We start from the raw sequence: 12,162 nt of genomic DNA on the forward strand, positions 1-12,162 counted from the left end.
CGGGGCTAAGCTGTAATTGACCCGTCTAGGCACAGAGAGGGTTACAGCGACCCGGAGGCGGAGCCATGTCTGTGCCACCTGCTCCGGGGCGGTCTGGCGCACGCGCCTGGGCATCTAGATGGTGGCTACCTGCGGGGCCCGAGCCCAGGAGGAGCGCTTGCGCTCTGGGCCTTTTCCGCCGGGGGAAGTCTCGCGGGGGCGGGGCAGGGCGGGGCGGGGCCGCGCGGGGAAGTTCTCGCGGGACCCCGAGGAGGAGCGGAAGCCAGGCGGCTGTGCTGCTTCGGCGAGCGGGCGGCGGCGGCGGCGGTAGCGGCGGCAGCGGCGACGAACACTGAGGCGGCGGCCGCGGCGGGGACAGGCGCTGCCCTCGGGGAGCAGCAGCGCGGTCGGCGGCCGCTCGCACCGCTGCAGAGGGGCCGGCCGGGCGCGGAGCGGAGCAGCTGCGCCACGGTGAGTGCGGCGGGCGGCGCTGCTCCGGTGCCTCTTCCCCCTCGCTCGGCAGCGAGAGTCGGCCCGCCGGGCCCAGCCTACCCAGGGCTCGGGTTCGGGACGGCGAGGCCTGGGGCGGGGAACGGAGTCCCTGGGGCTCCCGGGCTCCGCGTTTCCCCTTTTGGGGCGCTTCCTTCCTGGGGACTGTCCTCCCCCGGCCCTTAGCTCGGTGCAGAGCCCCGGACCCTGGGGGGCGGGAGGCGGGGGGCTCCTCGTTAAGTTTCACGCTTTCTTCCCGAGGGTTTGCGCAGAGGGGTCGGGAGAAGCCGGGGAGCCCTGGGTACTCATTCTGTGAGTCAGTCTGACTTGGCCCGGGAGGCGGGGGATTCGCAGCGGCTGCAAATGTGGTGATTGATGCTCTTGCGACCTGCACGGCCACCACGTCACCATCTTCTGGTGTCCTTGGGCCGAATTTGGGGAGGGAACCCACCAACCGTATGAATACCGTTGAGTTAGAACCTTTGCTGCCAGAGCCAGTCGAGATGTCTTTTTTTTTTTTTTTGAAGCTGCTCTGAAAAATAATTGTAAAGAACAATAAGCAGCAGTTGGTTGGAATGCCCCGAGGAAGGATCTCAGTGCGGGGGGATAGAGAAGCACCGGTATTTTTCATCTGTAAGGCTTTCCGTAGAAGCCACATGAGTTCTATAGCTTGTTGAGGGAGTCATAAAAGTTGGGTTTGCAGAGGAGCCGAAGTGCACTCGACATCTATCGTTTGGTGCTGTGGACTCAGAAAAGAGTCCAGAAGACACAGGAAAGAAGTTAGCGTTCTCTCTTTGGCTTTCCTGTCTCTCTTTCGATGTATCCTTCTCCAGGCGTTGCCTTCCCTTTCTACTTCTATTTTCACTGCGGACATTAGATACTTACTTGTGTAATGCAAGTCATTTGCCCATCCATCCCCCCCCCCTTTTTTTTTTTCTAATCTACTTCCCCTTCCTCCTTTTTGTCCCCTCTTCGACATAATTTTTCTGCCCTTTGGTGCAGTTTGTCTTCTCCCTCATGTAAAGATTCCGTTTTCTCTCCGGGGAAGATCCCCTCTTTTCCTGCTTTATCCTTCACTTTGAAGCGTGGGCTTCAGTCAGCCCTGCGAGACTTGAAGTTCTCCCCCTGGGAACTGGGAGGCTCAGAGGATTGAATTCATCCCTACGTGATCAGTACTGCCACAGGGTCACAAGTGTAGCTTGCTTGTGTTATTTGTGTTTTAGTTCTCTTTATTTTGACATTCTGCTTTTGTGCCTGCTTACGCTTTTCTTTCTGTGTCTCTCTTATATTGGTTAAGGAAGATTGGGTCAATTGGGGGCTTGTATGACTTTTTTTTTTGGCTTTTAGTTGGAGTAGTTCATGTTAAAAAAAAAAAAAAAACAAAAACCAACCATAGACCTATATTACAATAGAATTAAGGTAACATGAAATATTTGAGGGAATAGAATTTTAGGCCATAGGTGAATTAATTAAAACTTGCCCATTGTGACAGTATGAATTTATTCTTCGCCAGGGTTCTTTTAATCAGGCATCTTTGTTATTGCTGTTGGGGTTTTTTTGGTAGAAAGGAATAACTGTGTGTTCCATTGCTCCTCCCCTGGTTCAAAATTTTCTGAATTCCCCAAATAAAAAATGAAGTTAATTCTTCTAATCGGCTTTCTTTGATACTAAAAGCGAGCATTCAAATGCCTGAGGCCGTTTACTTCCTTAGCAAGTGTATTCAGATTTGAGGGATTGCTAGGTTTTAAATACTACTGGTTGATGGTACTTAGCAGTTTTTCTGAGAAAAATCTGTTTTGTTGCCTGTTGTGCGGCAGCAGTTCTGATTGTTAACTAGAACAGAAGAGTAATAGATTTTGGAGAAATTAAGTAATACAGAAAAGAGACCCACCGTGCTCTCCTGAGAGAAATTAATAGTTACTTGCTTAATTCAGAAGAACTTTCTGGCACTACTGAAAGACTGTTGAGAGCCCTTGGTTTTATTTGTCAAAATTGGCTTTTTCCTTGTTGAGCCAAGTGAGGATGCATTATTTTCATCTTACGCAACGATATTGTAGTGCATCCTCTGGAATGCAAAGTTTAAAATCTGCTTAAGGCACCCTTCTAGTACATCAGTGATTCTTCAGGGTTAGCATGCGTAAGAATTACCTGTGAATCTTATTTTAAATTAGGCTCTGGGCCTAAGGCCACTACATTGCAGAACTCCAGAAGGCACCCCATGGTGAATCAGTCTCTGAATGGGACTTTTTTTTTTTTTTTTAAGATTCCGTTTATTTATTTGACAGAGATCACAAGTAGGCAGAGAGGCAGGCGGGGGTGGGGGTGGGGGGAAAGTAGGCTCCCCACTGAGCAGAGAGTCCCCGATGTGGGGCTCCATCCCAGGACCCCTGGGATCATGACCTGAGCCGAAGGCAGAAGCTTTAACCCACTGAGCCACCCAGGCGCCCCTGAATGGGACGATTTTGATGCAGCTGGTCCAAAGGCCAAAACTGTTGTTACAGAATGCAGCTGTAAAATCATGAGGCTGGAATGTGGCATTAAATTAGTCAACTTAAATTATGCTTTCTGTATGTACAGAGTAAATATTTAAAAGCCTAATAGAATAAGTGACAATAGATGTGATTAGTCTTTATATGTGTAAGTATTTGAGCATTGTTAGGACTCTGATGTGGAGCAATTTAATTTTAAAGTTTATATTTAATAGGGCTGTTAATTTGCCTACCAGAAAGCGCTTCTGAGTTTGTATGTAGATGGAAGAAGATGGACAGTTCAGGAACATACGGACTGGTACTTGGAAAGATGTTGGTGATGCCAGCCAGTTGGTACCTCTTACAACTTTGTGCCAGAGACTCCACGGCCTTTACTCCACTCCGAGGCCTTATATGCGCTATCTCTTTTAATCATCAAAATGTCCCCTCCTGTAGATGCGTTATTATCCTCATTTTCCAGCTGAGGGAAAGTAGGATTTAGGGAATGTAGGTTATTTCTCCAGTGTCACCCGTCTAGTGGTAATGGGCCCGTTGAATTCAGGTCTGACTCCAGAGCGCCAGTAAGATTTTTTGGTGTTTGACTGTAGTGATGAAAATACAGTTGAGGTTGTAGTGCAAAAAGTAAAAATACTGGGGCGCCTGGGTGACTCAGTTGGTTAAATGTCTGCCTTTGGCTCAGGTCATGATCCCAGGGAGCTCCCTGCTCAGTGGGGAGTCTGCTTCTCCTCCCCTCGCCCCCACCTTGTGTTCTCTCTCTTTCTCTCACTGACTCCCTCTCCTAAATAAATAAATAAAATCTTAAAAAAAAAAAAAGAAAAAGTAAAAATATTTGTCATCTTGCTCCTAGAGATAACCATTGTTAACATTCTGGGTTTTTTCTTTAGCACACATTTGATAAATACTATTTTGCTTTATGGAAATGGGATAAACTACTTTTTCTACATTTTTGTTTTTAACTTGATAGTATCTCTTGGTATTTGCATAGCTATTCCATAGATGCTCTCATGGATATTGATCAGGTATATATGTATGTGACACATGGTATTTGTCATTATTTCAGTGAGATAAATCTAGGAATTGCTTGTTCAAGGATATATATTTTTAAATTGTCAACATAAAATTACTATAGTAGAGTATACTATAAAATTACTTTCCAGAAAAATTGAACTGATTAATTCCCTACTACAGTGTGGCCTTTGTGATTGGTTTGTTATAAGCACATGGTCAGTCAGGCATATAGTGGCTGCTCAAATTGTTAAATGGGTGAACATTGGATAAAGAATCAGAGTATGTTCACCCAAAGTATTGGAGAGCTAAATACTATAAACCTTTAAAAAATTTGCCAGTTAGGGGATGCCTGGGTGGCTCAGTGGGTTAAGCCGCTGCCTTTGGCTGGGGCCATGATCCCAGGGTCCTGGGATCGAGTCCCGCATCCGGCTTCTTGCTCAGCAGAGAGCCTGCCTCTCTCTCCGCCTCTGCCTGCCTCTCTGCCTGCTTGTGTGCTTTCTCTCTCTTTCTGACAAATAAATGAATAAAATCTTTAAAAAATAAAAAATTTTAAAAAAGTTGCCAGTTAGGTGAAGGAAATCTCATTGTTTTAATTTGCAGTTTTTAACAGTGAAATTGAACCTTTTTTTTTTTTTTTTAAAGATTTTATTTATTTATTTGACAGACAGAGATCACAAGTAGGCAGAGAGGCAGGCAGAGAGAGAGGAGGAAGCAGGCTCCCTGCTGAGCAGAGAGCCTGATGTGGGGCTCGATCCCAGGACCCTGGGATCATGACCTGAACCGAAGGCAGAGGCTTTAACCCACTGAGCCATCCAGGTGCCCCTGAACCTTTTTTTTAAAGATTTTATTTCTTTATTTATTTGTCAGAGAGAGAGATGAGAGTGCACACAAGCAGGCAGAGAGGCAGGCAGAGGCGGAGAGAGAAGCAGGCTCCCTGCCGAGCAAGGAGACCTATGTGGGACTCGATCCCAGGACCCTAGGATCATGACCTGAGCCAAAGGCAGGGCCCAATCGACTGAGCCACCCAGGCATCCTTGAACATCTTATGTTTTAAGTAGAATCACATTTTAACTTATTTTGAGTAACTTAATGTTGGGCCCTGTTCAAACCACTTCATCTATATTATCTGTATTACCTTAATAATGAATGAATCTTATAAAGTAGGTGATACTATCCGCATTTTACTGATAAGAAATGGGACTCATTTAAAAGGCTTACCCAGAATTATAGCTGGTAAGCATCAAGGTCATTACTTGAACCCCGGTCAGCCTGCTTTTAGAGACCATGCAGACACTAAGCTGTATTGCCCAGTGATTGTTGTGTATTTTATGTTCTGTGAATTTGGGGAAGAAGAGAGTTAAATGGAAGAAAGAAAATAAAGTCCTACAAGTATCCCTAGAGGACTGCATTTGAGGATTCAGTGCACATTGCTTGCCATGAACAATTCAGGCTGCACTTAAGGTTTTTTGTTTTTGTTTTTGTTTTTGTTTTTTTTAAGATTTTATTTATTCACTGGACAGAGAGAGAGCACAAGCAGGGGGAGCAGCAGGCAGAGGGAGATGGAGAAGCAGGCCCCCCCCAAGAGCAGGGAGCCTGATGTGGGGCTTGATCTCAGGACCCTGAGATCAGGACCTGAGTCGAAGGCAGACGCTAAACCCACTGCAGGGGCTCCTGCACTTGTGTCCTTAAAATTTGTTGCTCGTGGGGGCGCCTGGGTGGCTCAGTGGGTTAAGCCTCTGCCTTTGGCTCAGGTCATGATCCCAGGGTCCTGGGATCGAGCCCTGCATCAGTCTCTCTGCTCAGCGGGGAGCCTGCTTCCCCCTCTCCCTTTTCCTGCCTCTCTGCCTACTTGTGATCTCTGTCTGTCAAATAAATAAATGCAATCTTTTTTAAAAAAAAAATAAATAAATGAATAAAATAAAATTTGTTGCTTGTGATGGGCTGCAGGGTGTGTGCTGGATCAGCTTAACCATTCTCATTAGAGTTCAGTGTCAAATGTACTCTCAACCCATCTTCTCTGTTAAAATCATTATACATTGCGTCCAGTTTCAGTTTTCTTCTTTTAGTTATTAGTGTTGTGTATGATAGTTTTTTTGTGGGTATGTTGTTGGGGCTTTTTTGTTTGTTTGTTTTTAGGGTTGTGAGTGGGTTTTTTTGTTTTTGTTTTTGCCTTTAATGAAACACACCCTTCTGAATTCCTTTAGCCTGTGTGCTCTTTCAGCGGCTAGCCTCGTAAGCTGAGCCCTTCAGGTTTTCTCTATGAGCTGCTTATTTTTATTCGGCACAACCACGGAAGTATTGATTATGCCTGGTTTTCATTTCTCTCAAACTGTATCTCATGAAGCCATAGTTACGTGAAACATGGTTTTCAAGAGTGTTAGTCTGTTTATGCTTTTTCTAGGAATCCCGTGGTAGATGAGTTCGGTCACAGGAAAACCCAGTGTTGAAAACCGTCTTGGTTTTTATGCCATTTCTGTTTAGTCACACTGTAGTTGTCTGAAATCCCGAATGACTTAGAAGTTTGTTCCTGTTACAACATACTACCTTGACTATGACAATGCTTTTGAGTTTCTGATTTTCTGATTTCTGTTTTTCAAATATGGAACTCTTTCTACTTGTTAGATCTGCTCAATTCAGCTTCCTACCATTGAAACATAGTCCCAACAATCAGCCCTGGACACCAATTAAAATAAATTACCTGGTCAGATAGAAAATATTGAAAGTATTGACAGGCATGTAGCAAAGATCTTGGAACATTTGTAGCACAATAAAATAGGTACACGCATTGGAAAGTAGGCAGAAAAGGAAAAGCAGTTATTAATGCCAGGGAAAAGTAAAGGATTGTACCAGAAAGGAAAGTTGCTTGTAATATATTTAAATCAGCAGTGAAGAATATTTTGTAATGTGAACTGCTTAAACCGGAATTCATGGTATTACTGGATGGGCAAGGGGATGCCGGCAGGGGTCAATGTCTCGCAAGCGATAGATCGTGGCTGGAATAAACTAAGAAACAGCAGTAAAAGCATATTGTTTAGAAATACTGGAAGTAAGTACAAAGCAAAAGACAAAATTGAGGGTGATTGCTGGTAGGTGTTGGGGTGGGGAACTGCCCTTTTTTTTAAACAAGCCTTTTAAAAGCAGAGACTTTCAAAATTATATACATGGATTAGTTTGACCAAAAAAAAAAAAAGCAACTACAGAGAGAATAAATAAAGGGTGTTTAAGGACACACAAAAATAAATACTCTGAGGGGTCCCTGGCTGGCTCAGTTGAGAAAATATGGGACTTGATCTTGGGGTTGTGAGTTTGAGTCCCATGTTGGGTGTAGAGATCACTTAAAACTTAAAATGAGGGGCGCCTGGGTGGTTCATTGGGTTAAAGCCTCTCCCTTTGGCTCAGGCCGTGATCTCAGGGTCTTGGGATCGGGCTTTCTGTTCAGCAGGTAGCCTGCTTCCCTTCCTGTCTCTGCCTGCCTCTCTGCCTACTTGTGATCTCTGTCAAATAAATAAATAAAATCTTTAAAAAAAAAAAAGAGACATATATATATGTATATATATATATATATATATATGTATTTGCTAGTGCTCTGTCTTCCCTCTTTTAGAGCCAGCCCCACTTGAAATATCATAGGTATGGCCTGATAGAATAAACGTTGGTTTGGTTGATTAGTTTCCCTGCGGTAGAATGTGTGGCTTTCAGAATTTGACTGAAGGACTTTTTTTTTAGATTTTATTTATTTATTTGACAGAAATCACAAGAAGGTGGGGGGGGGAGGCCCCCTGCCTAGCAGAGAGTCTGAGGGCTCGATCCCAGGACCCTGAGATCATGACCTGAGCAGAGGCTTAACCCACTGTGCCACCCAGGCGTCCCTGAAGGACTTTTTATTACCAGGTGATTTCTTCCCTCCTTGGTAACACTCATTTCCTTCTAATCTTAATATTCCCAGCTGGCTTACTGCTTAGTCCATTTGCAGCTATGCTTGATTAATGCCCCAGTTGTTAACTTTAGAACAAAAGAATAATAATCACCCGTGCCCCTCAGATGAGCTTTCTGCTAGGTGGTAATTATCCAAGAAGGGTGTCACTATAAATAATCTGTCCCCGTTCTGCCACTGTCAGTGTTGTTTTCTGCTTTTATTTAGCCTGTATGAAAACACGAACTGAAAACAAGAATGGGGCTTTATTTTCCTTTCCTTAGGCAGAGGTCTAGATTACGTCCATGTCGGTGGCTGGAGACTGAATGCCCACCATTCCACATCACGTAGTACAGTAAAGGTTATTACAGAATCTTTACCTGCAAAATGCAGTTTGGCTCATTTTAGAAGCCCTCTGGCTCTGAGAAGAGCAGCTGTTGTCAGGGTGACTGTGAGAGGCTTCTGTTTGATTTACTGGCACCATCTCCCTGCTCTTTCATCCCCAGATAAGGCATCTGGCAGCTCAGATTCTGAAAAAGGGATTCCTTTCAAGTGTAGTTAGGACTTCAGCTTTGCTCCCTAGGGTGTTTGGAAATAATGTGGAGGATGCTTCTGGAAATGCTGGACCTTGGACATCTATTTCAAGGGCTGTTGGGACTCCAAAGCCTTGGGGGTGTTCAGGGGAGAAGGTGTCTTAGGCAAGAGCAGGTCTTCACCCACAAAAGGCTCTGATGCGGCCGGATCTCCTTTTTTTGGTTACCTGAGCTTGCTGAGCAGTTTGGCAGTAGCAGTGGGGAGTTGCCTTGCTCAGAACAGCAAATTGGATTTAATAAAGGAGTTCCGAGGTTCACCTTCTCCTGCTTTCCTAGGGGCAGACCAAAGGTTAGTTTCTGAGCACAGTCAAGCAGCTCAGGACCAGAGCCGGAATTGCTTGCTTTGGACTGGGTAGGGGACCCAGCGTTTTCAGAAAGCCAGAAAGCTTGGCAGGGAGAAAGGAAGGAGATGGGCCCGTGCCACTGAGAAAAGCGGGGTCCCATCCCCAGGGCGAGGCCTTTCTTGGAGTGGACTGCATCTCGAGCCGGAGGAGCGGAGCATAAGGGGCGAGGGAGGAAAGGCGGAGACTGAGCGGGGCTCCAGCCGGTTCCTGCACACCGCGCACACCCAGCGGGAAGGAAGAGGAAGTGTGTTCGGGAATAGCTCGAGCGGCGACCGCCATTGGCCGGCGGGCCTGTCAGTCGCCTGGGGGCTGAGACTGCGAAGAGGAAGGAGGCGATCGGGGCGTCTGCCTGCGAGCGAGGGAGGCGGGCCGAGCGGGGCCGAGCCAGGGGGCGTGGGGGCTGGGGCTGCGGGCCGATCGGCAGGGCGGGGCTGCCTTCGGTGCTGGCCACTTCTCTCACCCATCCCTCTTGTGATTCAGGGTAGCATTGTGTGTCCCGGAGTGCACGAGCGAGTCCCGGGAGAGCGGCGAGGCCGAGCCCAGAGTGCTGGGTGGCTTCGGCAGGGAAGACTCCCTTCCCCCGGCTTCAGGCTGCTGAGCCCTGAGCAGCACTCAGAATGGAAGCCATCGCCAAATATGACTTCAAAGCTACTGCGGACGACGAGCTGAGCTTCAAAAGGGGGGACATCCTCAAGGTAAGTGTGATGCCACGCAAATGCTGAGATGGCCTCCTGTTGTACTCATCTACCTTCGTTTGCCCTGATAACACAAAGAAGCAGAGGCCCTCCTTTCTTGGTGCCCACTTTTCCCATTTACCGTGGGGTGGGCTCCGGATAGCTGACACAGATGCTGAGTGGAATATTAAATATGACTTACGAGGGCTGGGTTGATGTATGGTCTTTAACTGCCTTTGTGTGAACGCCTCTAGTATTTCTGTTTGCTGTTGGTTGGTAATTCAGGGAAAGTCAAAGCAGCATGATTGTAGCAAAGAAGTGTATGAGGGGAAGGGTTTTTGTCCTTATTGTTGTTGTTAAGACTTAAACTTGAACTATTTATGTAAAAGCACTCAATTAGTCTCACTTTACCCAGTCAAGAGATTTTTGCAGTCCGGAACCTGAGGCTAGTTGGAGAGGTGGTTAGAAGTATATGCCAGAACTCATTAAAGAACCTCAGTGTCTTTTAATTCTTGGTGAAAAAAAAAACCAGTGGAGTCCTAAATCCTTAGGTTTGTCTTGCTATTGTACGAGTCAGATGGCGATTTTCTGAAAAGAAACTTGAGCAATTACCCTGTATTACAGTCTAATTGCACAAAAGAAACCTGCTGACAGTTTAAAAATAAGCTGCTTTCCAGTTTGCAGCTCATTCCGAGCCCAAACTATTTACATGAGGATTCGCTTTCCACCTGGCACATGGTAATTATGTTGTTTACCCAATTGACGGCAGCAGCCTGCCCTTTTGGATATGTAATTTATTTTTACAAGGGTGGGTGTTATCGAATAATGTGTCAGCTCTACAGGAGAACCTGAAGTTTAGCATTTGCGTATCCCGGGTTCGCTGCCTCTCAAGTTCTGACATTTTTCTGATGGTTGGGAGTTTGCCACGCATTTGTTTACTACCCCTGAGTGAAATTATTAATATTTTACAAAGAGAAAGAAAGTGGAAATGTAGAAATGTGGTCCCCTATAAAAAGACTGCTGATTTTTTTCCCCACTTTTTTGAGTCCTGCCAACCTGTGGGTAGTTACTATTTTGCTCTCCTTGCCTGAGGCACAGAGTTCCACCCCAAAGTGTCTTGACGTTAGACATGTAGGTTGTGCTTCTTAGAAGGCAATTTTGAAGAGTCCTTTAAGGGGAAGGAAAGTGTTTTTTTCAGAGCTGTCCTTGGGATGCCAGGCTCCCCAAGCATATTCTCAAAGTCAGCACTGAAGTGTCAGAAAGCAGACAGAACCAGCTGTGGGTTTTAGAGTAACATACGTTTTCGGTTTCTTTTTTCTTAGCTAGAAGTCAGAGCAAAGGAGAGAGCTTAGACTGTTAAATTACTCTATCATGGACGTACAGAGGAGTAATTTGACGTTTCCATAGGTGATGACTGTTTTTAGCAGATAAACAGTCGTGGTACCATCCTAAGATTGGCTACTCAAATATTGTACACCTGAAACTAATACAGCACTGTGAGTTAACTGTAATGGGATTTTAAAAAAGATCGGCTGCTCATGTCTCTAACCTCTGCAGAAACCCAGCAGGAACAATTTTTTTTTTCCCCACAATGCAAACTGGGGTTTCTCCATCGAGCTTACCCAAGAAACTTGAATCTGGAAGCCCGGTAGTTCATATTTTTCTCTAAGTTTATTCCATTATGTATGTAGCACTAAAGCAACAAAACGAAAATATGGATTTGAGGTCTATTCTTAATAATTTTCAGGCACTGAAGTGTATCCTAGACCTAGACCATGAGCATCTCATAAGTTCTCCAACTTAAATTGTAAACTCTCGAACAACTGTGAACCCCTTCTCTCCCATCCTATAATTAGGGAAGATGATACTGTTTAACATTCCCCCAGAAATTGTTCTGATGGGAGAGAAAGTGAGTCAGAGGGCACATTTACTTCCAGATTTTCTTTGGGGAGAGAAAAATGCATATATTTGGTTCTTTCCAATTTGGTAGATAACTGGCATATGAAGTCATAATGTCATTATTACTTTTGAATGGTGACCGTTAGCTGTTTATTAGTAATCTTGTGGCTTTATTCCAAAAAAAAAAAAGTGACGATATAGTAGTTGCCCTTTGTCTCGAAATTCTGTGAAACAGCCGATTGAGAAGGAGGGATATTGCTTTGTCTTAAGAGCTGTTATTTCAAAAAGCAGTGTTTCCTTCATTTGATTATTCAAGGAGTAACTGATTTCATTTGAGGGGCTTTGATTTGATTTGATAGCTCTTTAGGATGTTAGCTGTGAGCCAAAACATGTTTAGAAGTGGCTGGAATAGCATTGACCAGTTTGACTTGATTGAAATAGAGCTTCTGTCTGCTCTCTCCATAAGGGGGGGGCATATACACATGGGTACTAAATACGTTTTATTTGAGGGTAATGGAGTGGCAAGGGGCTTGGGCCTCTACCTCTGACTGGAGTTCCCAGGGATTTACTCCTCTCACTGTCCTCGAGCTCCTGGTTAGCTCTGGTTAATGTGGACCCCATCCTCCAGCAGGCCGCTTGCTTACTTTCCATCTACATATTGACTTGTGCTGCCCTGAGAAGAGAGAAAAATAAAAACATTTTCTTGGAAGCCTAAAATAGAACTAAATGCTTTGGTATATCTGTGTTTGTTACTGTTCGTCTTACAAAAGCACG

General features: G+C 45.2%; 1 protein-coding gene across 1 annotated transcript in view; it reads left to right on the forward strand.

The window, feature by feature from the left end:
* Positions 1 to 310: 310 nt before the first annotated feature.
* The window catches only part of GRB2 (growth factor receptor bound protein 2), a 70,759-nt gene continuing 58,907 nt past the window's right edge, over positions 311 to 12,162 (forward strand). Inside the window, exons 1-2 of the mRNA XM_032870631.1 lie at positions 311 to 450; positions 9,296 to 9,510. Coding sequence (XP_032726522.1) covers positions 9,433 to 9,510 — 78 coding nt within the window. The 5' untranslated portion in view covers positions 311 to 450; positions 9,296 to 9,432. The remainder of the gene's footprint in view (positions 451 to 9,295; positions 9,511 to 12,162) is intronic.

This window comes from Lontra canadensis, unplaced genomic scaffold (genome assembly GCF_010015895.1).
Source record: "Lontra canadensis isolate GAN:19392208 unplaced genomic scaffold, GSC_riverotter_1.0 scaffold41, whole genome shotgun sequence".
Lineage (NCBI taxonomy): Eukaryota > Metazoa > Chordata > Mammalia > Carnivora > Mustelidae > Lontra > Lontra canadensis.